Source organism: Myotis myotis, unplaced genomic scaffold (assembly GCF_014108235.1).
Source record: "Myotis myotis isolate mMyoMyo1 unplaced genomic scaffold, mMyoMyo1.p scaffold_m19_p_1, whole genome shotgun sequence".
Taxonomy (NCBI): domain Eukaryota; kingdom Metazoa; phylum Chordata; class Mammalia; order Chiroptera; family Vespertilionidae; genus Myotis; species Myotis myotis.
This window is the reverse complement of record NW_023416313.1, coordinates 99,106,978-99,134,938: the sequence shown is the minus strand read 5'-3', so window position 1 is coordinate 99,134,938 and position 27,961 is coordinate 99,106,978. Positions and strand designations below refer to the sequence as shown.

Sequence of the window (27,961 nt, the reverse complement as noted above, 5' to 3'; positions counted from 1 at the left end):
CCAGTCAATGAAGGAAAAATACCACATGACCTCACTCATTCATGGATAATAGAGACCATTATAAACTTATGAACAATAATAGATACAGAGGCAGAGCTGCCTCAAACAGATTGTCAAACTGCATTGGGAAGGCTGGAAAGGGTTGGGGGGACAGGAGGGAGGGGGGTAAGAGATCAACTGAAGGACTTGTATGCATGCATATAAGCATAACCAATGGACATAAGACACTGGGCGGTAGGGGAGGATGGGGATTGTCAAGGGTGGGAAAAAAAAAAGGACACATATGTAATACCCTTTGTAGTACTTTAAGCAATAAAACTAAAAAAAAAAAAAAGAAAAATAAAAATGTTCAATCATTTTGTTTTGCCCAGAAGACGAAATATTGAAGGATGGAGTAGATTCCCAGTAGGCTCCTTAGGTGCCCAAACCCCTCAGCAAAGTTGGGCACAATGTCCTACCAGCACCTAATCAAGTCCTTTCTGAGTTTCAGTTTTATTAATTCAACATAACGCAATGCTGGCTGTAGTAATGGTCGCTCAATTTAGACTTGGCTAAGTCACTTGAAATAATAACTACAAGTTATTAAAATAATGAAAATAGATTTTGTGTTTGTGGTTCTGCTCTCCTTAAATGGTTATTTGTGCTTTTACATTTCCCTCCTGGACCAGCCGCTGCAGAGATCGCTCTTTCTTTAAGCCCCTTGGCTTAAAGAAATGGAAAAAAGTCACCTCCCTTTGGCAACAGCATCATTCCTTGGAAGCCTTTGCTGAACTTCTGGTTCTTGTTCTGTATTTTTGCTGCTTTCACCATCCATGTTGCACAAGATAGATGGCATGCCTGTAACACCTTCTGTGAAGGGCCTCTCATGAGCTGCTCTGCAGTTACTGGAACACATAATTTTTATTTGACAGTTTTCAAATGCCTCCAAAAATTATCTGATGGGCCTTGTTACCATGCCATCCTCAAGTAAGTCCAGCGAGATGGAGTCCGGTCCCTGGAGTGGTTTCCTCTCATTTCCTCCCCACTCTCTGTGCCTAAGCCTCCTTTAAAGTCCAGTTCCGAGCTCCCGCCTCTCTGCGTCATCGCCTCGTGCTTTCTCACACCACAGCATGGCGCCTAGAATACTGCAGCACCCACAGCGCTCGGCAAGGCCGTCAGTTCATTCTGGTTTGTGCCCAAGGTGATAGGATTGCATTGACTATGTAGGGCTTATACCAAAAGGCCAGTTTGGAATTCAGTTATTTCTCATTAATTAATAGCGGTCATTAGGCGGATCCTAAAATATGTCTGTGATACTCGATTTAACCTTAACTTACTGAGTTCCTGTAAGATTCCCAACTCTATAATCAGTGCCTGGATCACAAAGTGAGTAGAAGACGGCTCCTACCTTCACAAAGCTCAGAGTCCCGGGGAGCATGTGGACACAGTCACAACCAGAAAAATATAATATGATAAACTACTGCGCTTGTGGTTCGATAAAGGGCTTTAACATCAACTTTTCATTTAATTTTTAAAGAATGATCAAGATCTTGCTACATGAAGAAAAAAAAACAGGCTACTCCCGATAAATGGAGTGAGGCAAGCACCCCATTATTAAGTGTGTAAAGACTATCTAATCACTATATCAAGGAAAGGGGACTTTAAAACTGTTGTCCAGTTCCTGCTTATAAGTTTGTTTTATGTTGTGTCACATTTGAATACCACTATGGTTAGTATTTCTATAATATTGTTTTCTAAATATAAAGCAAGGTTTTCTTTAACCTATAAAATTATCCCTCAGAAACAAGGTAATCCTTATTACAGAACCTCAGAAAGTCTCTCAGAGTACAGGAAGTTTCTCTTATGTGTTTTGAAAAAGAAATGTGCTATTTGGAAAAGATATGTTAACCTCAAACAACCTCAATCAAAGATACTTTTTTAAAGAATTGGTAAAAAGAGAGTTAAACTTTTTTTTTACAAGGATAAAGTATTTTTTTCCTGAGAATATGTCCTCAACATTACAAACGCTGGATGCTGGAAGTCTTTACAAACAAGGCTTCTAAAAATCATTGATCACCTTAGAAAATAAACACTACCTCATCTCCTGTGGACAGGTGGGATGGGGGAATGCCCTAATGTTGTCAGAGTTGGTATTCACTTCAGAAAAGATTCCTAGTGAGAACATCATCGTGTGGATTCAAAGTATTATATATTAACAATGTAAATGGATATAAAGTTGATGTGTTAGATGACTCAAAAGTGATTTCATTAAAGATGAAAGCTAGATGTCAAAATATATGTAAAGTGAGTAAAATTGCTTTATGAAGTGTGAGAGTAGAAATCAATATTTCTAAATTAACATATTATCTCATAATTTTATACATGAATGCATAATTACATTTATAAGTAGCTGCCTAACTTTACAATCTGTAGCCCTAAAAATGTTGCATATAAAATATATAAAAATGTTGTAAATAAAATATCATAAAAATAGCAGATTACCTCATATTTTGGGTTCCCTAATTTTCAAGCAATTTTTATTGTATAGCATTGTACCATATATGGAGAGCTGAATAAGTGTCACTGGTGGTCATTATTACAACAAATAGAAACTTCTGTTTTACAAAAAGGAAAGTCAACTAAGTGAGCATAAATTTAAATAAAAACAAAAATCTAAGTCATGATTATTAATTTCAGGCAAATTAAGTATTAAATAAAGCTGTGACACCCAACATGTTTCTGATCTCTTGTTTATAGAGAACAAACATAAAAACAACCAACCAAAAATAAAAGTTATTCTTCCCCTTCTGCATTATTTAATTAACATGAGGTCGGTCAGTCCAAAAGTTGTAATGAAGCTAAAAACATAGATAGTTCTTTGTGTATATAATTTAAGAGCTTAAATATCTTTAATATTACAATGATGCAGAGAAAGTGGCATGAAATATTCCTGCTCAAACAGCACGGCTAGTGGTATATTAAAGATGTGTAAGGCAGGGTTAGGGATTCGGTTCTTCAAGGCGTGATGCCTTCTAGTTTGGCTTGGCTAACTTTATTTGAAAATACAGTCATGTACTTAATTTCAGAATACATACCTCTAAGTAGTCATGGGAGCAGTTTAGGTGATATTCCAATTCAAATTCCAAAAATGTGTAATTCACAGTGTTGCCAGTTGTTGCTTGGATGGTCCAGTTGCAACGCTGATTGTGAGAATAGGGATTTGGATAATGTATACTCTCTAGGATGCCATAGGTTCGATTCACAATCATCACGTTCTCACAGGCTGGGAAAAATAATCATGATTGTTAAGAACTACCATCAAATATGTCAAAATTACTCCAAGATGTGTGTGATATTGCCTTTAAAAACTCTAGTTTTAAAATGTATATGTATGTGTATATCTATATCTATCTATATCTATATCTATATCTATATCTATATCTATATCTATATCTATATCTATATATCTATATATATTCTTTGAATAATTATTAATTCCAATGGCTTAAATCTGAAAAGAAAGAAATATCAGTAGAGCTATCAGCTGTTAAAGTGTGTATACATTTTTTGGACACCCAGTATATTTGGTGTGGCATATTTATAGTGAAAAGGTCTCCATTTAGAACAAGGTAAAATATTGCTTAAGTGAATTCAGCAACTTGAAAGTGTCATGAAAACTGCCCATGTTAGAATGGACATCCAATTCCTGTGAATCCATGGAAAGCCAAATAGCTCAGCACTACTCAGAGATCCGTTTGTTTAGAGAAGTGTGTTAAACATTCTATGCTTCTGTTTTTCTAACTTTAACATTTGGAAAGGACAGAAATCTTGACCTTTAAATTCAACAGTTTAAAAACACAAAGTTCGATGTGAATGCTAAACATAAATAACAAGATGGCTTTGTTGAATTCAAAAGTCAGCCTGTAATTCATAACAAAGACTCTGTTATGCCTGTAGTTAGTCATCAGGAAGTACCAAAGGCCTAGAGGGAATGCACAGGATTTGAAGAAAAATGAAAATCTTAGATGTTTACAACAGTCTTCAATCCAATGGTGGCATTTTCTTCAGCTTAATTTTCAGCAAGACTACACTAGGTACCTCTAGACTAGGTATGGCTTGTCCTGGAGTCAGAGCCAAATTCAGCCAAACCTAATGACTGAAGCCATATGCATGCCTTTTCTCACGCCTTTCTTATATTATCTGTATGAAATGGAATACAAGAGAATGGCAAAATAAATGTTATATTGAAAGGGTTGTCTCTGAAGACTGTGGTTCATATATGCATTCCTACCACAATACAGCTTCCTGGCAGGTGGCTGGAACGCCATTTATAAACTTTGGTTTGAAAAGTATACACTTGTGGCTGGCTCTTCAAAAACCTTCTTTTGCTAAAGCAGGGGGTATTCAAACTATTTGTCTTTGAATATTTTTAGGTAACACTTTTGTCCACACAGGATTTTCAAAGAATGATTTTGTGATTTCAGGTGCCTGCAAGAAATGACACCTATTAGACAGACAGGTATCATGTGCCTTACTGACAACAAAACAGGGCAGAGGAAAATGTATTCATTAACCACATGGGCTGTTCTCGGTGCTCAAAAATTATACTATGTGCCAGCCTCAAATTTCAAATGGCGAATTATATCGAAAATCTCACTGGTTCCTCTGATTTTTACTTTTAAGGATGTAACTGCACTAAATTACTTATTTAGTGTTCTGAAATGATGGGAGAGAATAAAATATCACAGAAATAAAAGGTGGCTGAGAAACAAATTAGGATAGCAATAACAAAACTGGAAATACGATTATATGCTCAACCAAACAGATATATCCCTGCTGGAATCTGGGAGGCCTTTTATGCTCTAATGATGAATTTCTGAGGAACAAAGCTATATTCAAAACTAGAGTTCACTCTAACCCCATATATAAGTGAGTGTGAATCCTCAAATTCATACAGAATCAAAGTTAAACATTAATCCTCTCAACTAATCGGAAGGGATATTGTATATTGATTATGATTTTGTGACTTTCGGTTCTATTTTTAGGTAATTGTGTCAAAATTATGGGTAAACATAGATTTAATGGGGGCAAGGAACTGTATTTTCAAAACACAAGTAGCCCTGACCGGTGTCACAATGGTTAGTGTCGGCCCACACACAAAGGGTCGCAGGTGCTATTCAGGTCAAGGGCACATACATGTACCTGGGTTGCTGGTTTGATCCCCAGCCCCAGTTTCGGTGATTGTGAGAGGCACAATTGATGTGCCTCTCTCACACTCCTTCTCTCTCTCTCACTCTCTCTCTCTCTCTCCCCCCCCCTTTTCCCCTCTATCCCCCCTCCCTCCCTCTTTCCATCCCTTCTACTTTCTCTAAAAATTAATGAAAAAAAAATCCTCAGGTGAGGATTAACAAAATATAAAACCATATAAGTAAAGTGTTTATTAAATAACATAAATTCAAGAAAACCTTGTTTGTTAAATGTTCATTTTAAAGCTAACTTTAGAAAGTATTTAATTCTAGAGCTAGAAGGGAGCTTTCACAATCACCGAATTTAATCTCCTTTCTTTAAGAGAAAAAAATCATGGAACCCAGAGAAGAAAAGTGACCTTCCCAGGCAGGACAAACCCCTGAGCCCCTGGACTTCTGTTCAATACTCATTTAATACCACCAGATTGCCTCATGGGAAAGCAGATTTTAAAATGGCATCACTACAAAGACCAGATTTTTCTCCAGTAAAGAATGTGCCTACTCCACGTGAGACTCACAAGGACCATAGTTTCCCTTAATAAAATTAATACCTTTTGAAATCCATGACCAAAAAAATGTGTTAGAAACACTATGTACAATGGAATAATGTCTAATTAGAGGATCTTAATGTTTAATACAAATAAAAACCGATTAGCTGTTAACCTGTTATACTGATCTTTAGCTGAATTGCAACTGTTTCAGCATATTAAATACTCCTCTAAGTTTCTATAGCTTACCACATGCTTTAGATGATAAATTTAATGCATAAGCATTTCTTCCCTAATAGAGTTACATTTTTCTCAATAAGGAGATAAGATTTATTTTAATGGCTCGAACCAATGGCTTATACTTATTTCTGTTGGTTTCATTCATCAAAAGATTGAGACCTGCCCTGGCCAGGTTGTTTAGTTGGTTGGAGCATCTTCCCATACACCAAAAGGTTGCTGCTTCGCTTGGGTCCCTGGCTGGGGCGAGTACAGGAAGCAGTTGATTGATATTTTTCTCTCATATAGATCTCTCTCTCTCTCTCTCTCTCTCTCTCTCTCTCTCTCTTCCTTTCTCTGAACATATCCTTGGATGGGGATTTAAAAATATATATATTGAAGACCCCTACGGGCATCAAGCAGCCAGTATACATACTTACTCTGGTGGTATTTGGCCAGGAAGCCACCGCCTTGTTGGCCTTCATCAGTCCTCAGTTTTAAAAACATGCTGTCTCCACTAGAACGAATTAGAGGCGGTTTCTCATCCCCACAAAGCTGAGTTAGCAGGTGAGAGCTGGTACCTGGACCATCATATACCTTTAATAAAACATTTTAAATGTCAAATGATTATGTCTATACACATTATATAAAGGCCTCTGTAAATCTCAAGAACTGGAAAAAGAATATATATATATATGACATAACAAAAGAATAACCCTGAATCAAAATATCTTTAAAATTATAGCTAATTATCTATAAACTTGGGCCATGAACTCTGGCCATTTCGCCATGGCAGTATATAGTTGTGTGTGAACCCAGGTTGAAATCTGAAGATTGAAAATAAAAGATTAATACTTATTTTGAGACCATAGATGTTATCAGTAGTCTTCCTTGCTTTTTTAATTTTATAGTTTATAATTTATGACACTTTAATAAATTTTAAAATGTAGATTGTTTTTTAATGGAAAAGCCTGAATAGTTGGTTCTATAAAGAGTTATACCTGGAGGACTTCAATTATCCTCTCTAATTCACCAATAAAATCCTCTATATTATTATTTTGCACTACATATATAGAAAGTACATTGATAATAATTATGATAAATCTCATAACCCCTTTTAGTAGTCTTATATCTTAATAGTCTATATTTCATACATTTTAATATCTTAGTATATATAGTTCATATTTAATGTATTTTAATACTTAAATATATAAATATCAAGTCATTGAGTAATACATGCTATACTTAGAAGGCAAATCATTTTCATAAAATTTTCTTTTAATTTTTTATTTTGCTTAAAATGTTTATGTGGCTGTTTTGTTTAAATGTTCCCCTTTCTCAAATCTCAAAAATAAAAATAAATGCATTTATGTGTGTTGGGCAAGGAGGAAGCAGTGAATTATAAAACTGAAACTGTATACATACGGCCAGATAATCTAAAGTGCAGTTAGGATGATGCTCCAAGTGAAACTCTTCAAATTCCAGTTCAAATGGGCTGCCCTGGCTGGCTTTCAGCAACCAGTAGCATTCAGAGCTGTGGTAATAGGGCATCGGGTAGTTGGGAGATGTGAAGGTGCCAGTGGGAGTGGTGAGATTGCCCCCACAACCTACAGGAGAAAGAGATGGAATGATGCATAACTTTCTTTCTGGTCACATTGAATTTTCTTGTCTATATCAAACTGGTGCTACTATTACTCCCCTTTAAGCCAAAACAAAACAACTACATCACCAAAGAGTAGCTAGCCTAGAATCTTAATTCATGTCAATCAATGTACTTTCCTTTTCCTAACCAAGATGACCAGTTTGATTAAATATACCAGGGAATCAAACCATCTTTCCTAACTCTGTATTTCAAAAACAAAAGGCTGCTGTGAATTCAGAAGTACTTACAATGTTGAAGTTTATTACAAACTAGAGGCCCAGTGCACGAAATTCATGCACGGAAGCGGAGGTGTGGGGGGGGGCAGGGGGGAGGCCCTCAGCCTGGCCTGCACCCTCTCACAATCTGGGACCCCTCAGGGGATGTCCGACTGCTGGTTTAGGCCCAATCCTGCAGGGATCCCACAGGGATCAGGCCTAAACTGGCAGTTGGACATCCCTCTTGCAATCCAGGACCACTGGCTCCTAATGCTCACCTGCCTGCCTGCCTGATCACCCCTAACCACTCTGCCTGCCTGCTTCATCACCCATAACCACTCACCTGCCTGCCTGATCGCCCCTAATCACTCTGCCTGCCTGCCTGATTGCCCCTAATCACTCTGCCTGCCTGCCTGATTGCCCCAACCACTCTTCCTGCCTGCCTGATTACCCCTAACCACTCTGCCTGCCTGCCTGATCGCCCCTAACTGCTCACCTGCCTGCCTGATTGCCTCTATAACCACCTCTGCCTCAGCCCCACGCCACTGCAGCTTCATCCAGAAGGACGTCTGGAAGGTCATTTGGCTGTCCGGTCTAATTAGCATATTATGCTTTTATTATGATAGATCAGCAGTTCTCAACCTGTGGGTCACAACCCCTTTGGCAGTCGAACGACCCTTTCACAGGGGTCGCCTAACACCATCCTGCATATCAGATATTTACATTACGATTCATAACAGTAGCAACATTACAGTTATGAAGTAGCAATGAAAATAATTTTATGGTTGGGTCACAATATGAGGAACTATATTTAAAGGGCCAAAAGGTTGAGAACCACTGTTTATAGATAGTAATCACAAGACACAGATGGAAAAATATGGATAAGAGTATGGCAATACAAGAACCAAAAAACCAGCCCAATTGGACTCACCAATAAAAGATGGTTCTTTGATCTTTACCTGTTAATGATCCATCCCAGTAAGCTGAGAATCCAGAACTTGAAAAAACGATGTCACTCTTAAATTGCAACCATAATTTATTACTGTGAGAGATGATTCTTGGAGGTGTAGTTGAGCCACAGTATTTTCCCAGGAGTGGTGACGTTTCATAGCCTCCATCTCTGTGACAAAATGCAGATGTAAACATTCATCAGGTTATTGATAATATTACTGAATAAACATTTAACATATTTGAACTTTCAGATTGCAAACACATTAATTTATGTCAATCAATGTTTCTCAAAAATACTCTAAAAACATCATTTTAAGTTTTCAATTTATCAAATAGTACTTGAATAATTTAATAAAGAGTAACCATCAGTTATGGTTGGCATAACATTTTATATAATCAATGGCCAACTGAAAAAAAGCATTTAGTCTTCTTCTCAAATAAAGTGTCTGGCAAATGTCAGAGAGCACCAGACAGAGAACTCATAATTATTAAAAGTATAAACAAATGTTGCTTAATTTTACAGAGAAGCCTTAAATATTTTTCTTCTAAATAATGTTTTTCCTATGAAAATTTTCAAATTTTACTATATCATATTTGACTTATATAGCAACATGTTTTAATTAAATTTTATTTTTCCCATCACCGTTTACCCCCCTGTACCCTCTGCCACCTCCACCCACCCCTCACTGCTCCCCCCGCAATCATCACACTGTTGTCCATGTCAATGAGTTAGTTTCCTTTTTTCTTTTTGTACCATATGATTTCACTCATATGTGAAATCTAATGAACAACTGAACTAACTAGCAAATTTTTAAAAATAAATCTTTCCTCGATAACTTTTGGGTTCTTAACTCTGTAGTTTATAATCTGTAGTGGTGTTTGTTGTTGTTTTTTTCCCCATTGTTAATCCTCACCAGAGGATATTTTTCCATTGATTTTTAGAGAAAGTTGAAGGGAGGGGGAGAGACAGAGAGAGAGAGACACATTGATTGGTGGCCTCCCTCAGGCGCTCCGACCAGGGCCAGGGATTGAGTTTGCAACCGAAGTAGGTGCCCTTGACCAGAATCAAACCCAGGGCCCTTCAGTCCTTGGCCAATGCTCTATCTACTGAGTCAAACCAGCTGGGGCTGTAGCTCTTTTGGACCTGCAGAGTATAATGCTAAGCGAAATAAGCCAGTTAGGGAAAGAGAAGTATCACATGATCTCATTCATATGTGGAATCCAATGAACAAAATAAATTTGAACAAAATAGACCCAGAGACACAGAAGCATGGAACAGACTGATGAATCTCAGAGGGAAGGCGGGCGTGAGAGTGGGTGGGTGGGGAGAGATTAACCGGAGAAGTTATATGCACATATGCATAGTCCTTGGACACAGACAATAGTGCGGTAAAGACCCGGGAGGTGTGGGTGCGGGGCGGAGGGGGTCAAGGGGAAAACAACAGCAAAGGGAACATCTGTAATACTTTCCACAATAAAGATGAATTTTTTAAAAATATGATTCACTCAATATAAAAGTTCAATGGTTAACTGTTATAAATTAAGACAATTATGTTATTTTAACATGATACAGTACAAGTATGACTTTTTTAGTACCTTACTTTATATCATAGCATAAAATTTACCATAAAATAGTATAAGATTCTAGGCTTTTGAAATGCCAATAAAATATTTAAAACTGATGCATGCCAAATTGATAAGCCAAATTTAACTCAATTAAGCTAACTTACCTTTACTATAAATATAACTTTTTAAACACATTCTTTCAAAGAATTAAAGAAAAAATGCCATGCACTGAAATTGACAAGCCTAGACTTATTACTTAACACAAAAAACTTTGTGAAAACCTTAAGATAAGGTTGCTATCTTAGCATCATTATGTGATCTAATTAGACTAATTGGACACTGAACAGCCTAAAATGTAAACTAATTTTATATAAAGTAGATATGCAACAATAATTAGTATCTAATTTCAGAATGGAAGTACATTTGTTTACTCTACCCAAATAAAATCTGGAGTTTATTTTCAAATACTTGCAATAAAAGAATCACTTCCAAATAATTGGAATCTTATGCAATTCTCTGTTTTTCTTCTGGTAAGTCAGGCTCCAAATGAAAAACATTATGGCTTATAAGAAAGAGAAGTGCAAGGAGTTTTATAGAGAAATTCTATATATTTTCCTTAACCTTTCCAGAAAAGATTGTGAATGGAAATAATGAAAAGCATTATGATGAAACAAAGGTGCTTACTTAATTTCCACAAAATCTGCTAGACATTTTCCACCAAATTCCTTCTCCAAGGAGAAGTTCGTGAAATGCAATGCAATCTGGTGGCTGGTTCCCACTGTGATCCTATAAATGCACTGCCAGTTGTTGGGGTAATTATTGGGGAAGTTTGGAGAAGTAAGTGTACCAGATTCTTCTGTATAGTCTTTCAAGCATACTGTGAAAAGAAATAGACCACAAGAGAGAAAATAAAAAATATTATGCTACATTTCACTCATAAGACATTCAGTAATATACACTTGATTAATTTGTGCCAATGTACTTGATTTTTAATAGGCTGTTTTGGAAAGTTCAAAGAGTAATTTCATTTCAAAATTAAGTTTTGAATTCAATGGCAAAACAATTTTTAGTAGTAAACCTAAGGTAAGTAGTGTAAATTTGTTATATATTTCAAAAGTAAACAAATGTTTATGTTCTTGGGAGTGTTGTAATGTTTCTCATTCAGGCAAATTATCATGAACATTATGAATGAAACTCAACTACAGAAATCATAGAGGGGGCTGAGAAATAATTTAGTTCTGTTCTCTTTTTCACAAGCTTCATTTCGAATGGTTTCAACCAAAGCATGCACTTATGAGAAATGACAAAGCAGGTACCTCAGTCATAAGAGTGAAGACTAGGAGATGAGACTCAGACCAGAGTGACCATGAGTCAATGCCCAGCTCAAATGCTGATAAGCTGTGCAACCTTGGTTAAGCTACTTCACCTCTCTGGGCCTCGTCTCTAAAATGGAGATGGTAACTATCTTTGAGTATACATTTAAGGCTTAGAGACAATGCAATTAAAGGCCTTGGCACATGGTATGTGCTCAATAAATGGTAGTGATCATCATTAGGTTTCAAAATAGACCAGAAAGGTATAAGAAAAACAGAGCACAAATTATGGGCAATAAAATAGATCACACAAAACATTTAGGTAATACTTGGACAATTTTATGTCCTAAACAAATATTAACTGTTCTACTTTAAGAGGTTTAACTTTAGCTCTAACCAGTTTGGCTCAGTGGATAGAGCATCAGCCTGTGGACTGAAGGGTCCCAGGTTCAATTCCTGTCAAGGGCATGTACCTTGGTTGCTGGCACATGCCTAATAGGGGGTGTGCAGGAGGCAGCTGATCGATGTTTCTAACTCTCTATCTCTCTCCCTTCCTCTCTGTAAAAAATCAATAAAATATATTTTAGAAAGAGTTTTAACTTTACCTTTTCAGACTTTCAGACTCCATATTTACCAACCAACCCACTCAACCTCTTCTGCTCTCCAAATCTGAGATATTTTCCAAAGAAAATCTGGTTTCAGTGCATTTTAATGTATATTCAATTAAACCCAGTAATAACATAAATCCAGGGTCCAGGAGTAGACACAGATCTACTGAAATGTTTTGGAGGAGAATGCACTATTCTACTTAATCATGAGTAAAAAAAGAAAATGAGGATGTTTAGGTATGCTATTTCCCTGGTCACTGTTGTGTAATCATACTCAGAGTAACAGAGGAACCACTGATATTGAGAGCAGAGAGACATATATCAAATATTACAGGCTCTACTACCTCCGTATAGCCCTCAGTGTTCCAGGCATTCACCAAATATCTGGTTTACTTGGTTTGAAGCAGTAAGCAATCAAGGCTTTACTGTATTGAAGGAATCAACAGTGATATTTAGCTTCAAAGATGAATATCATATACTTTTCTATATATTTGTATCATCTGCTAGGACATTACTTGAAGGAGGAAAAAGAGGAAGGAAGGGAGGGAGGAAAAAGACAGGGTGAAGGCAGGCGAGGGAGGAAGAGGGATCAGGGAAAGAGAAGTGGGAGAGAGGTGGGAGATTAAGTATTTCAGACCCAGTAATAAGTATTACTAAGATAAAAATTCATGGATCCCATGGACATTAAGTAAAGGCTATGACCCTGAGCTGGCCGAACTGAGACTCATTGACCACCCTGACATTCAGGTAGCTTCAGCCAGTAAATCAAATATCTAGAGCAAATTATCTGTTCATGTCATTTGTACTTAAAGAGATAATGTTCCTTGCTTACCCACTCTACTCCCAGAATGGAAATGCAATCCCATTGACTATTTCTAATGTAACTTGCAATTAGAAAGGTATACGTAATCAGGTTCCCATGTAAAGAAACTTAATTTAATGAAATTTTGAGAAGTAATGATGAGTACTTTTCCTGTACTTTGTCCAGATGCAAGTCATTATTGCTACATGATGGTGGTTGTTTGTTAATCCCTGCTGAAATTTTGATGTACATATTAATCTTATTTTATCTTACTGGCACAAAGGTAAACACAGTCCCTGATGTATTCAAATGATCTTTACACTTCACTTTGTCTAAAATGTTTTATCTAACAACTTCCCCCTTACCCCAAACATACCTTTAACCAATAAACTCTTACTTATCATTTAAGGTCAAATTCAAATATCACTTCCTCTGTGAAGCCTTTCCTAATCAAGTAGAATTAATTTCCTTTTGCTCAATAAAACTTTATGCAAATGGTAATTTGAGTCCTAAACATATTATATTGTGACTGTTTTTATGTGAACATATTTCCTCTACTAGGCCTTCAAATATGAATAGGAATTTATTAACCATTATTAATTTTCACTTATTATACTACTGGCCAAGATCACATATAGTAAATATCTATTAAAATCACCCTATATAATAAAAGCCTAATATGCTAAGTGTCCGACCATTTGACCAGTTGCTATGATGCACACTGACCACCAGGGGGAAGATTCCCTAATCGGTACGGTAGCTTGCTGGGGTCCGGCTGATTGCAACTGGATGAGACGGGCAGGACATTCCCTGGAGCCCTCCTGCAGTCCCTCCCCAGTCCTGATCATGCACCGGTGAGGTCCCTTGGCCTGGCCTGCACCCTCTCACAATCAGGGACCCCTCAAGGGATATCCACAGGACAGGACAAGGGACCCTACCAGTGCATAAATCTATGCACTGGGCCTCTAGTATTACATAATGTATTGAAAACTAAGAAGGGTAGGATAACTATCTAATCTCCCAATATATTACCCCCTCCATTTTCTCATCTCATTTTTCCTTTCTTTCCTATCCTCTCTCCTGAGTAAGATGATATTCTTTAACATTTTATAATGTCTATTAATTCTAAATTACAGAAATTGTTCGCTTCCAGCCCTGATGAGTAACTGGTACTAAACTAGTCCCTCTCTATCGCAACGATAATAATAGTGCAATTCTATCTACCTGCCCTCTTCTTATGCAATTTTAGTTCTATCATTTAATTATATTTATATTATAAACTCTAACTTACTATTATTTTTGCTTTCAATCATTAGTTGTCTTTTAAAGAAATAATGAGAGTAAAAAGCAATCTACATATTTATCCAGTTATTTATCATTTCTGGCATTCTTCATTCCTTCTTGTAAATATATATTTCTCTTTGGTATAACTTCCCTTTGACATAATGGACTTGTTAATATTTCATGTAGTATAGGTATTCTAGTAGTAAGTTCTCTCAGCTTCTGTTTGTCTATAGATATCCTTTTTGCATTCTCATTTTGAAAACATTTTTCCTGAATATTTAAATGTTTTTCCTCTCACAACTTTTAATATTGCATTCCATTTTCTTTTTAGCTCCATTTTTTTAATTAGAAACCAGCTGTCATTTATATCATGGTTTCCCTGTGTACAATGTGTCCTTTTTCTCTTTATTTCCCAGATATTTGTGAAATGGATAGAGGAGTGTGTGAAATATAAAGTGTCAGGTATGAAGTAGAAGGTGTGAAGTGTGAAGTTGTAGCATATTAACTCTAAGCAGACTTACTGATTAGTTAAGAACAAATATTGTTAGCCTTTGAGAAAATACACCAAAAAATTAGGTATCATTGAAAAGCCAATGAGGAAAAAAGAATGGAATTCCAAAAATGAAAGTAGCAACAGAAAATGAAGGACATCTGTGAAACGCAAATCTATATCACTCTTCTGTAGTAAAGGACTAAATGCTTTCCTCACAAGACTATGAACAAGGCCAATATGTCCAATCTCATCCTTTCTAGCCAGCATTGTACAGAAGGCACTAGTCACTGCAGTAAGGCAAAAGAGAGAGACAGACAGACAGAGAGATATTGAAAAGGAAAAAATAAAACTGTCCTTATTCACAGATATGATCAACTGTGAGAATATACTAAGGAATCTAGAAAAAATTTACTAGAACTAACAAATGAGTTTAACAAGAAACAGAATAAAAGATAAGAATCTTTTAAAAAAATAAAGCTTGAACAACTAAACACCATTTGCTAAGCAAGCAAACAAACTTGGATACAAAACTCACATGATATGGAAAAATTAACTCAAAGTGGATTATAAACATAAATGTACAAAATCAAACCACAAAATTTGTAGAAGAATGCACAGAGGAAAATCTTCACAGCTTTAATAGATACACATTTCTTAGCCAAAATACAAAAACACGAACCATAACAGAAGAAAAGGATATATTAGACTTCTGCTCTTCAAACGATACCATTAAGAAAAATAAAATGCTAGCTGTGCATACTAGGAGAAAATATTTGCAATACATTTATCCGACAAAGGACATACTTGTATCCAGAATATATACCATACAATAAGACAAATAATACTAACATAAATGAACAAAATGATTTTAATTGTACACCTCACAAAACAAGATATATAAATTGTGAATATATGAAAAGGTACTCAGCGCTATTAATCACCAGAGACATGCAAATTAAAACAACACTGAGGCACCACTACACAACTACTGGAGGCTAAAAGTGAAAAGACTGACAGTACCAAGGGCTGGCAAAGATGAGGAGAAAGTGGAATTCTCATTCATGGTAGGTGGGAATATAAATTGATATAACCACTTCATTAAAAATGTCTAGCAGTTCCTCATAAAATCCTATATAATAAAGAGCTAATATGCTAATTAGACCAGACGGCAGGACGAACTTCCAGGATGATCTTCCTGGATGATCTTCCAGAATAACCAGTGGGTGGGGGACAGGGCCGCGAGGCATAAGACTGCAAGGGCCAAGCCCCTTGCACGAATTTTGTGCATCGATCCTCTAGTTAAACATAATATTACCATATGACCCAGAAATTCTATTCTTAGGTATTGCCCCAAGAGAAAGGATAACACAAGCCCAAAAAATAACTTGTATATCAATGTTCACAGCAGCCTATTTCATAGTAGCTAAAAACTAGAAATAACCCCACTGTCCAAATAATCAAGTTTTGATATATCCATACAAAGGCTTTTTCATTAATAAAAAGAAAGCCGCCGAAACCGGTTTGGCTCAGTGGATAGAGCGTCGGCTTGCGGACTGAAGGGTTCGGTTCCGGTCAAGGGCATGTGCCTGGGTTGCGGGCACATCCCCAGTGGGAGATGTGCAGGAGGCAGCTGATCAATGTTTCTCTCTCATCGATGTTTCTGACTCTCTACCTCTCTCCCTTCCTCTCTGTAAAAAATCAATAAAATATATTTTAAAAAATAATAATAATAAATAAAAATAAAAAGAAAGCCCTAGCTGGTTTGGCTCAGTGAACAAAGTGTTGGCTTGAGGACTGAAGGTTCCGGGATTCAATTCTGCTCAAGGACACATGCCCAGGTTGCAGGCTTGATCCCAGTAGGGGGCGTGCAGGAGGCAGCCAATCAATGATTCTCATCATCGATGTTTCTATCTCTTTTTCCCTTTCCCTTCCTCTATGAAATCAATAAAATATATTTTTTAAAAATAAAGAAAAAGAAAAAACTAGTTATAAATACAACCACATAAACAAATTATAGGAGCATTATGCTTAATGAAGAAGCCAAAGATAAAAGGGTGCATACTGTGTGTTCGCACTCATACCTGCCTTTGAACAGGCAGAACTAATCAATAGTGATAATAATCAAGTCTTCAGTTGTTGAGATGGAATCTATGGAGGGATTGATCAAGGAAACACTAGAATATTTTCTTGGATGATAAAAGTATATTTTGAATGGAGTAGTGATTACATGGATATACACATTTTTAAAACTCCAGATGAATTTTACTTACTAAATTACTAACAATAATTGCAAAATAAGCCATAACTGGTTTGGCTCAGTGGATAGAGCATTGGCCTACAGACTGAAAGGTCCCAGGTTCGATTCCGGTCAAGGGCATGTACCTTGGTTGCGGGCACATCCCCAGTAGGGGGTGTGCAGGAGGCAGCTGATCAATGTTTCTCTCTCATCGATGTTTCTAACGCTCTATCCCTCTCCCTTCCTCTCTGTAAAAAGTCAATAAGATATATTTTTTAAAAAGTCTATGTTAAGGCCCTGGCCAGCTGGCTCAGTTGGTTGGAAGTTTGTCTCTTACACCAAAAGGCTGGTCAGGGACATACCCAGGTTGCGGGTTTGATCCCCAGTTGAGGGCGTGTACAAGAGGCAACCGATCCATTATTTTTCTCTCTTTCTCTTCCTCTCTCTCTTAAATCAATAAAACCATATCCTGGGGTGAGGATTTTTAAAAAAATCTATGCTATGTTAAAAGTTTAAAAGTTCTGTGCAAAAACAAGTTGGTTCTCTAAAGAAAATCCAATAAACAATTCAGATATCAAATAAATAATCATAAAGTTATTGATTATTTATTTTATTGATTATTTATTTGCTATAAATATTAACAAGAATGTTTAATATTAAAATCTGATTGTAGTTTTATGAGTTTCCCATACCCAACTTTATAGGGAAAAGAACAATAGCTCTCTGAACTTACTGTGTCTACTTCTTGAAAGGCTAGTAACTCCTCTTATCTAACACTGAAGTCTGTATACAGTGTTCATGCTTTCTTCCCTTAACAGAATAAATGACTCTTTTTAGAATAATATTAATACAGAGAAATACTAATGCTAGGCTTTTGTTTCATCTTATGCTTTGTAATAAGCACAAATAAGTAAAATTGAATGTATTCCCACAATCATCTGTTGTCATAATTCTTACTACATCAATACAAAATGCAAACATAAAAGTGCTTCTTGTTTATAACTTATGTTGGCAAAGGAATGCTCATTTCCAATGGCTCTTCACCTTTTGTGATAGTCTAGTAACATTTACGAAGAGATGAAAAAGAAAAGTATATTTCTCCCATTCACTACTAGCATATACAACTGAGCTGCGATGGAAAAGGATATCTCTGAAGATCAAAGACAACTATTGACAGGCCTCACAGATCTTTCTTTCTGACCAACCTCAAAAAAAAAAAATGTCAAGAAAGAAAAGAGAATATATACAAATTTCCCTGGTGGACCATTACAAAACACAAAGCTGTATCTTTCTAAAAATCATGATGTATCTTTGTCTCCACTAAGCATTTTCAAAAAGTTTTAGTAACAGCATTCAACTCATTATAAAAGGGGAAAATCCAAAACATGGATAATCCCTCCAACCCACAAAGCAGTGATGATATCAGCCCCATACAATTTGGGGGACAGGAATAGAATAAAGGGATCTGAGAATGAATCTTTTAGAGAGACCCTAGATTATGGGTAACTGCTCCACCATCTCCCTTCCTCGCCTTATGCAATAACATGATTATTGAATTATGTGATTATTGAATTACATTAGGGATCAATCTATAAATGGTGCTTTCTCTTTTTTTTCTAATATTTTAATTGATTTCAGAGAGGAAGGGAGAAGGAGAGAGAGACAGAAACATCAATGATGAGAGAGAATCACTGATTGTCTGCCTCCAGCATGCGCCCTACTGGGGATTGAGCCTGCAACCTGGGCATGTGCCCTTGACCAGAATCGAACCTAGGACCCTTCAGTCCACAGGCGGACACTCTATGCACTGAGCCAAACTGGCCAGGGCAAGTGGTGCTTTCTGAAATCACTCATGAGACGTTTGTGTCTGCATGAATCCATTTGACCTCAGATTTTCTAGATATGTGTTAAATAATAGTCAAACCAGGAACCATCATCAGCTTCTATTGGCATCTTTGGCTTAACATTCTTCAAAGTGAAGCCTTGAGGGAAGATAAAATTACAGGTTCAATTGCTCCCTCTAGGAAAGAAGAAGCCTCCCTAATCAAAATCTAACATTTTGCTCTACAATTCGCTGTTCAGCAGTCACAGAATTCGCTTTTGATTCTCCCTCACAGGTGACCAATTCAGATGGATGTGAATGTAAGCTAACTCACTACAGCCCCTAGTGTAATAAACTGCACTTGGACATCAGTCATTCTATTTTACACCTGGCACAGTTGTGTTTCACAGCTACTGTGTAATTTTCCCATAGAATGTCTCCTTTTATTGTCCCCAACTATGTGAGAGAGCCAGTTATTATAACTCCACTTTTTAGAGAGGTATGGATGAGGGAGCTTCTGAGACTCCCAGAGGTTAAGTTTTAAAATCACTTAGTTTCGACAAACCAAAGATAAAAATTCAAAGCCAAGTCCTCCCTTTCCAAATCCTGTACTATTTAATAATCCCTGGTTTCTCTGTACAGGAAATGCCAATTCAGGAATGAGAATGAGTAGAAGATTAGGAATATTACTATTAGATGTTTTCTTTTTTTTCCCCCCACAAGAAAAATTGTTGATTTTATTGGTATTACAGTGGTTTTAGTACAAGCTAAATACAACACAGTTGTTAATCAATCATCTATCCTTCAAAGATGGATTGTATATAATATCTTTCTTGCCCAGTTGGCATGGCCCAGTGGTTGATAGTCAACCTATGAACCAGGAGGTCACGGTTCAATTCCCAGTCAGGCCATGTGCCCAGGTTGGCGGGCTCAGTCCCCAGTAGGGGGTGTGCAGGAGGCAGCTGATGAATGATTCTCTCATGATTGATGTTTTTATCTCTCCCTCTCCCTTACTCTCTGAAATCAATAAAAATATGTTAAAAATATCTTCTTTAAAAAGTTCTAAGGACTCCATATATAAATGCAAAAATTTGTACTTGTCAACAATCATATCAAATGTTGAGCTACTGACTGAGAGTAAAAAGCACAATTTCTGATTTTAAAATTAAGTACCTACAGGCAAAAGTATGCAATTTCCCATGTCTCCTATCTTTGTATTCTGCGCAAAGTCCCAAGGCAACGATTGGTTCTGGCTTTCTGAATTACCTGTGTGGCTAACTTATCTCAGGCCTTTAGTTTTTTTTCCTAGTAGATCCTTAGTCTTTGGGAGGAGGCCTATGAGTAGATTTCCAGGAATTAGATTATAAAGGGCTGGTTTTGAATAAGAATTTCCACTGTAAAATTCTGTAAGTTTTCCATTGGCATACCCATAGCTCTTTGTAGCTGGAGGAGGTTCATTTTTTGCGTTTTCCAACCACTCCTTAAACACTTTTCTGCAATTTCTGGTTTTTTCCTGTAATTCAGCTTGATGTTGTTTCTCTTTTTCCTTTTCTTTCTTCTACTCACATTCTTCGGCATTTTTCCCTTAACCATTCTTTATCTTTTTCTTTTGCTTTTTCTTACAATCTTTCTCCAGTCCTTTTGCTGCTTTTTCCTCCATTTCATTAATTTTTTGTTCAGTTTCTTTTCTGTTTATTCTTTTTCTCAACCCAGTCTTTGTGCTTTTCTTCAGCAATTATCTTTCTTTATTCACATTCTGCCTTTTATTTTCTTTTTTTCTGATTTAATTCCTCTAGAGCAGCGGTTCTCAACTTGTGGTTGCGACCCCTTTGGCGGTCGAACGGCCTTTTCACAGGGGTCGCCTAAGACCATTCTGCATATCAGATATTTACATTACGATTCATAAGAGTAGCAACATTACAGTTATGAAGTAGCAACAAAAATAATTTTATGGTTGGGTCACAACATGAGGAACTGTATTTAAAGGGCCAGAAGGCTGAGAACCACTGGTCTAGAGCTTCCTGTTGCAGTCACGTTCTTTTTCTTTGCCAATAAACCACACTTCCCCTGGCATCAGGCTGCTCGCTGGTAAGTGCACCTGTTTCTGCTCTTCTTGGTTATCTTTGGATTCAACCACACTGGCGCACCCCTGTCACCCCATTCCTCCCAGGCTCCCCCTTGGCCACTGAGACTTGGGCATCTTCATCCACTTATTCTTCATTCTCCCTGTCCCCATCACCATCGTTGTCAAACAGGAAGCTCTAATGGCGAAGGGGAGACAACAGGTTCATGGAAGAATTGCTGCCGCCCAGCAACAGAGATGGAGATGGGGAGCACACGGCCACCCTCTCCAGCCCCTGTCCTCCCATGTCTGCCATGAGGGCGGAGAAGGAGCCCCAAGGAAGGCCGAGACCTGGCCCTACACCCAGGGTGTCGGAAGGAGGCCAAACAGCCCGCCACCTCCCCACCACCTTCACTGGACCCAAGTGCAAACCCACGGAGCAGGGGCAGGGCACAATTAGATGTTTTCTTTAGCATTTCCATTCTAGGACTAAGAAATTAAATAATAAATATGCCTGAGCTGGGAAGTGCCAGGACACCCATATACACAAAAGTATGAGAAAATACTGACCAATAAGGAAATAAATCTTTAAAAGATTAATAGACTGACTAACACCCTTCGAGAGGGAAAAATATCTGAATATCTCACAGCAGAAAACACAGAATTCAAGAAGCAGAGAGGATTCTGATTTGCCCAAAGCATTTTAGTATCGAAGCCAAGACAAGAACCAAGACTTCTGACTTGTCTTCAGCCTTCTTTGACCCTGTCATGGAAAGTACTTTCCACCGTGAGCAGTTACAATCCTGTCCACAATTACATCCCAGTTGTAATTATATACTGCAATTTATGTGTTAAGATTGACTTTCGGAGTCTCTGGGGAACTGCAAACTTTCATTACAATAACTTAAATTGCTTGGTGAAAACCCACTCTAGACCTATTTGAATTAGAATTTCTGGGGGGAACCCTAATACCTGAATGTGTAATAAGAAAATCCCACCCTAAGTTTTTTATGAACAATAGAGTTTGGGGAAACTGCTTATGGGATTTAACTTTTAAATTAGAATCAGGCCTTGACAGGTGTGGCTCAGTTGGTTAGAGCATTGCCCTATGCACTGGTCAGGGCACATACCTAAGTTTCAGGTTGAATTCCCAGTGGAGGTAGGGGTGCATACAGAGTCAACCTACTGTTTCTCTCCCCCCCCTTCCTCTCTCTAAAATCAATAAACATTTCCTCTAGTGAGGATTTAAAAAATTATATGCCTACGCGACCATCTGACTGTTCGACCATCTGACTGATACCTATGATGTGCAATGACCACCAGGGAGCAGTCGCTCAATGCAGGAGCTGCCAAGCTGCGATGACTTGGCAGATGCGGTTCTCAGTGACGCACCCGGAACCAGAGAGGAAAGAGCCCGATTCCAGGTTGTGTCATCCAAGAATGGCCCTCTGGCAATCTGGGACCCTCAGGGGATGTCAGAGAGCTGCTTTCAGCCCGATCCCACAAGCCAGGCCCAGGGACCCACCTGCAGGAGGGACCCCATTCACGCCACAGACGACCTTCGAGCCGCGGTTCCACCCCAGGTGCAGCCGGCTGGGGAGAGACTACGGGAGGTTGGCTCCAGGGTGTGGCTGGCCCTTCTTACCCAGTCCCACCTGGCCTGCCACCTTCTAATTAATTTCCTTTCAATGTGCACGAATCCATGCACTGGGGCACTAGTAGTAACATAAAATAGAAACAGAACTCTATTCTTTTCTTCTAAAGAAATATTCTCTTGCCCTTCTGGTTATCATTTCTTTTTTAAAAATATATTTTTAGAGAAAGAGGAAGGGAGAGTGGGAGAAACATTGATGTGAGAATGAACCATTGGCTGTCTCCAGCACACCCCCTACCTGGAATCTAGCACACAACTGAGAGATGTGCCCTGACCAGGAATCCAACCAGCAACTTTTCAGTGATAGGAGGACGCCTAACCAACTAAATCACACCAGCCAGGGCTGAATAACATTTCTGACCTCTAACTCTTAGGTAACTCTAGGGACATTCCAAAATGACTGACGAGAAACAGCACTAAACACACACTGGGGCAGAGGCTGGGGGAGGGTCGGGGTGGGGGGGGGGCAGTCACTCTTAATTGGGAATAAGGAGACTGAGAAATCCCACCAGGGCACACTTTTAACCCTATGTTGATGTGGTTCTGATACTTCCTGTCATTTCCCTAGGTGGTTAGAAAGCACTTCTCTTTTAAGAAAATAGGAAAGTCTACCACAATTTTACCATAGCTGTGAATTGAATGTTACCAGCCACACAATGGGCAGTTCATGTAGGGCATTTCCAAGAGCTAACCTAGACATGGCAAAACAAACAGATTGGATGTTGGGACTGGATTGTTAGGTTTTGGCTTCTAAACCAACTAGCTGTGTATTCTTGGGAGGATAAATTCAATTCTTGATTTCAATTTCCCTCATTTAAAAAATCAGGTAACCGAACTAGATTGGTGTTTTGAACTTTCTGACACACCATAAAAATATATTTACATCAATCACACACACACACAATAGATATAGCAAACAGGTTTGGTGAAATAATACCTAACTCAGTATGATAAATTCTGATACTTTCTATTCTATTCCATACTTTTAACAAATGTAGGTAGTAACCTAAGTTAATTTCATGGCCTACTAATGAGGCATGAATGTTTTAATGTTTGAAAAACATTAAATTAGATGTTATGTAGGTTTCATCTAATGTTAACATAGAAAATGTATCAGGTACATTTCTCAACTCTTATACTTTTAAAATTCTCTCTGTAATATTATATTAGTGTCTATGAAGTAAATGTTAATAGAATATAAAATTACAGTTTAAATTAGTAAGATTAACTAATCAAGGAAATTTGTAACAAGAAAGTTCCGCCCCAAATTACTTATGAACAGTAGAATTTGGAAACACTGCATTACTGGACCTAATTTACACATTAAATGAGTAAAGTTAAGTATCTCTCAGAATTCAAATATTTCATACTTTAAATAAGCAAACATTTAAAACCTAATCTTATGATCAGTTACTAAGCAAATCGTAAGAGTTTCTACCCTCAGACATTTTACTTGTTAGTTTGTTGTTTCTACTTCCCAGGCACATCTGGACAAAGGCAGAAACAGTGATGAGGGAGGGAGTCAAAGCAATGACCAGAAGCCAATCTCTTCCTCCCACACACATACTTAGAGGCTGACATCATAGCCCATAGTCTGCACTGCAGATGGAAACGGAACTGGAGTCCGGTCAGGAAATACAGCCTTTATCAGAGAGAGACAGGAAAGACTTCAGCAGAGAAACTCACACCTGTTGTGCCGAGGAACTAGAAATCAAGAACCAAAAATGTCATTATTGCTCTGAAAGTAACTTCTGCTAAAGCCATAAAATAGAATGAGGGCCAATGACTGAGCGTCCATTAATGCTTTTCTGTGATAAGGTTTTATTAGGCTGAAAGTCTAAAAAAATAAGGTGACAACTGAAAAGAAAATTGTCCTAACACCTGCCTATTTCCAGGTGGGAACTCACTTGGACTCTGGCTGTCTGGCGGGCTCCCCCACTGCCTGGTTGTCACCAGCCCAACCCCATAGCAGCCTCCTTCCTGAGCTAGTCCAGTCCTTCCCTGAGCAAAACAGCAAGCACCCAGGGAGCGGCCAGGCTTAGCCAAAGGATGGAAAGGGAACACTCCCTGGTCTGTGATTTCAGCCCTGCCTGGAACAGAGGCCAAAGTAGTGGTCAGCACCCAGGCAGGCGGACTGTGAGCCTTCCCAGTTTGCCACCTCAGGGTCCTCTTCTCTTTCATCACTTGTCTTTCCTTGTGTCCTCTTTCTTCATCAGTTTCCCTTTCTGTCCAGCTTGCTCCCTTCCTTTTTCTCAACTTACTTTTATTTTACCTGTATCTTATCTTTCTGAAAAAAATATGTAATTAGAATTTAACTTTAACACCCTCCCTGCCAGATTATTTTGCTTGCTCTGGGTTCTTATTGCACTAGATATTGACTGCCTTACAAGCTAGTGTGGTATTAGCAGAGCTGTTTTAGTCATCATAGAGATATGTCTTACTTTTCATATTATTACAAAAATTCCCATAACATTTCCAGGAGGCCCTGCCTGCATCATATGTTATCTAAGATACAGCTAGCTTATTCATGCAGCAAATTAAACTGTGTTCATATAGTTGATTAAAGCTAGAAGATATCTCAAAGGTCATTGGATTTAATCCCTTAATTTTACAGATGAGAAAACTGTGGCCCAGAGAGTTCAAGTGATTTTATCCAAAACCTAATCTAAAATTCAGTGTGGTTCTGGCCAAATATATGAGGCAGAAGAAACTATAGAAGGATGGAAAATTGTGTGCACACTGGAATTTCTTGAAAAGTCAATTTTAGTCATTGGATGTTAAACAACTGAAAAAAGTCCAGTGAATAAGTCAATCATATAACATAACCTGTTTTAAACGATGAGGATTCAATTTCCCGTGAGCTTAGGCTGGAAAATGAACCGTTTCCTAGAGAGGGTCCCGCAGGAGAGAAAGGTCTATGATTCCCTCACAGTCTTCTGAAGAGCTCTAAAGCCATGCTACCAAGACATAGAACTTCAATTACTGCACAGAACAGCAGTTTTGCCTGAAATGAATGGTAGTGTCTAGCCACTTTGAAGAGAAATAAATGAAAAATTGGGTAGGGATTCTGAGTGGGAGATTTTTTTTTTAATTTTATTTACTTATTTATTTACTAGAGGCCCGGTACATGAAATACATGCACGGGTAGGGTCCCTAGGCCAGGCTGGTGATCAGGGCTCATCAGGGACCTCGGGCTGCTGGTCAGGGCCTCCCTTCCCCAGCTGCCGGCTGCCGGCCGGGGCCTCCCTTCATTCTGCGCCACCCCCTGGTGATCAGCGCACATCATAGCAAGCGATCAGTCTCCCGGTCCAACTCCCCCAGGGACAATTTGCATACAGTATTAGGCTTTTATATTTATGTATGTATTTTTTTATTTTTGGGAGTGGGAGTTTTAAAAGATGAGCACCTGGGATCTCTGGGCACATGATGCTGTCAGAGGGAGCACGTCCTGGCACAGGAAAAGCTCCCAGTGCTTTCCGAAGGGGCATCAGGGAGTCATACCATGTTTCTGGGGAATCCAAAGGCTAGGATATGCTTGGGAAACTCAGCATCTGTCCACTATAGACTTACACTGGACAGTATCTTGGATCATTAAATTTTTTTCTAAATATGATAAAAAAGGAAAACCCAGACTCTCTAAACTGGTACCCATCCCAGGTGGGAACATAAACATAAAAAACATAATACTCCTAAACCCCACAGATTTTAGGGTTGGGGCATCTCTGGTTTACATATTACATCAAGCATGTCAAACTCATGGCTGGTGGGCTGTGAGTTTGACATGCTTGTATTACATTAAAGACTCTCCTTGCAAAAGGTAATTGTTCCTACACTGCATTTACAAAGAGCAAAATAATGATGAAAATTAATTAATAAGAAAAATACAATAAAATTTATAAATACTGAAAAGGTTCAATTTTATTAAGTCAAATTTAGAAATGTCTATTTTGTCAAGAAATCTTTTATTTCCTGCCATAAAATTCTGTGTAAGTAGCCTCTTATTTTATCTGCTGTTGTTCTTTTTTAATTTCTTAAAATGCATATTTGATTTCTTTGGTAGAAGAAATTGAACTTTATTTTGGTAGAATTTTAAACTCATAGAAAAATTGCAATAAATAGCTCCTGAACTCCTTTTAGCCAGATTTACTGCATATTTGCATGTCGCCCCCATTGCTTTCCCTCCCCCACCCTTTCTCCCGCTCTGACTTGCTCACTCCTTTATTCTCTGAACCACTTAAAAGTAATCTGAAAACACTCCATATCTTTAGATCTGAAAACATAAGTGTGTAGTTCCTAAGAACAAAAACATCCTCTTATAAAACCTCCTTCTAATTTTGAAAATTAGAAAATTTTTATCATTGAAACAATACTCATTTAATCATTCCTCTATTTTTAATAGGAAAGATACTGAAGTCACTATATGTTGTTCTAAATATAGCTTTCATTGGGGGATGAAGTATTTTCACAGTACCACTAATAATGGAGTAAAGGAATCCAAGTATACAAATGCTGTTTTGTTACCTGCTGATGCATTAGTTGATTCATATTCTATTAAAAAGCCTTCATAAGCAAGGTCAGAGTCAGCCACAAACACAAGCATTAATGAGCTGTTACTGCTGATAAGAGAGGGTGGGACTGATTTTCCACAATATCTATTTGGAACAAAAACAAAAAAGAACACGGGTTTAAAATCTTTTAGTACACTTTAGATAATGCACCAAAATTAGGACATGTAATAATAATAATAATAATAATATCCCCTATTATCTTTAGGCACAAACCTTTACAAAATTGCAAATATCTCCCTACTCATGATTACTTCCCTAAAAGTTTTATGTGTGTACCTGGCTGTATGACTTGTCATATAAGTGTAATGAAATTAGAAATTACAAGCTATGCTAGGTCACCATATAGCATATTATTGAACTTATTAACAGAAATGTAATGAACTTTTCACAACAAAAGGAAACCCCATGACATAAATGCATAAAGCACAGACTTGAGTCAGTTCTATCATTTACAGCCATTGTGACTTTGAGCAGGCCACTCAACCTCTATGCCTCAGTTTCTCCATCTCTAAACCGAGAATGATAATAGTAACTACTTCATAGGGTTGTTTTGAAAATTTCATGAGTCAATATACTGTATATAAAGGACCTAAAATAGTGCCTAGGATAACAAACCCTATATAGGTAAAATATATTCTCCTTTGACAGCTGGCCTATGCAGAGGTAAGAGTTTGATTACTAAGCCATGTCAAATTTTGGCTGAATAAAAGCAGCTTTATTCAGAAAAACGATTCTAGTCATGCTAAAAGTAGAGTTGTGATCAAAAACATGCCAGGAGCAGCTTTCTAGAGAAACACTTGTAAGAAGGAGTGACTA

The 27,961-nt window shown here is 37.7% G+C and overlaps 1 protein-coding gene and 1 pseudogene across 1 annotated transcript in view; both read right to left on the bottom strand.

Moving 5' to 3' along the window:
* The window catches only part of CUBN (cubilin), a 285,455-nt gene that overhangs the window by 209,897 nt on the left and 47,597 nt on the right, over positions 1–27,961 (bottom strand). The window contains exons 22-27 of the mRNA XM_036346196.1: positions 27,099–27,229; positions 10,988–11,180; positions 8,746–8,906; positions 7,355–7,536; positions 6,370–6,526; positions 3,075–3,262 (exon numbers count right to left, since the gene is read on the bottom strand). Coding sequence (XP_036202089.1) covers positions 3,075–3,262; positions 6,370–6,526; positions 7,355–7,536; positions 8,746–8,906; positions 10,988–11,180; positions 27,099–27,229 — 1,012 coding nt within the window. The remainder of the gene's footprint in view (positions 1–3,074; positions 3,263–6,369; positions 6,527–7,354; positions 7,537–8,745; positions 8,907–10,987; positions 11,181–27,098; positions 27,230–27,961) is intronic.
* On the bottom strand, positions 20,178–21,352 carry LOC118674413 (annotated as a pseudogene).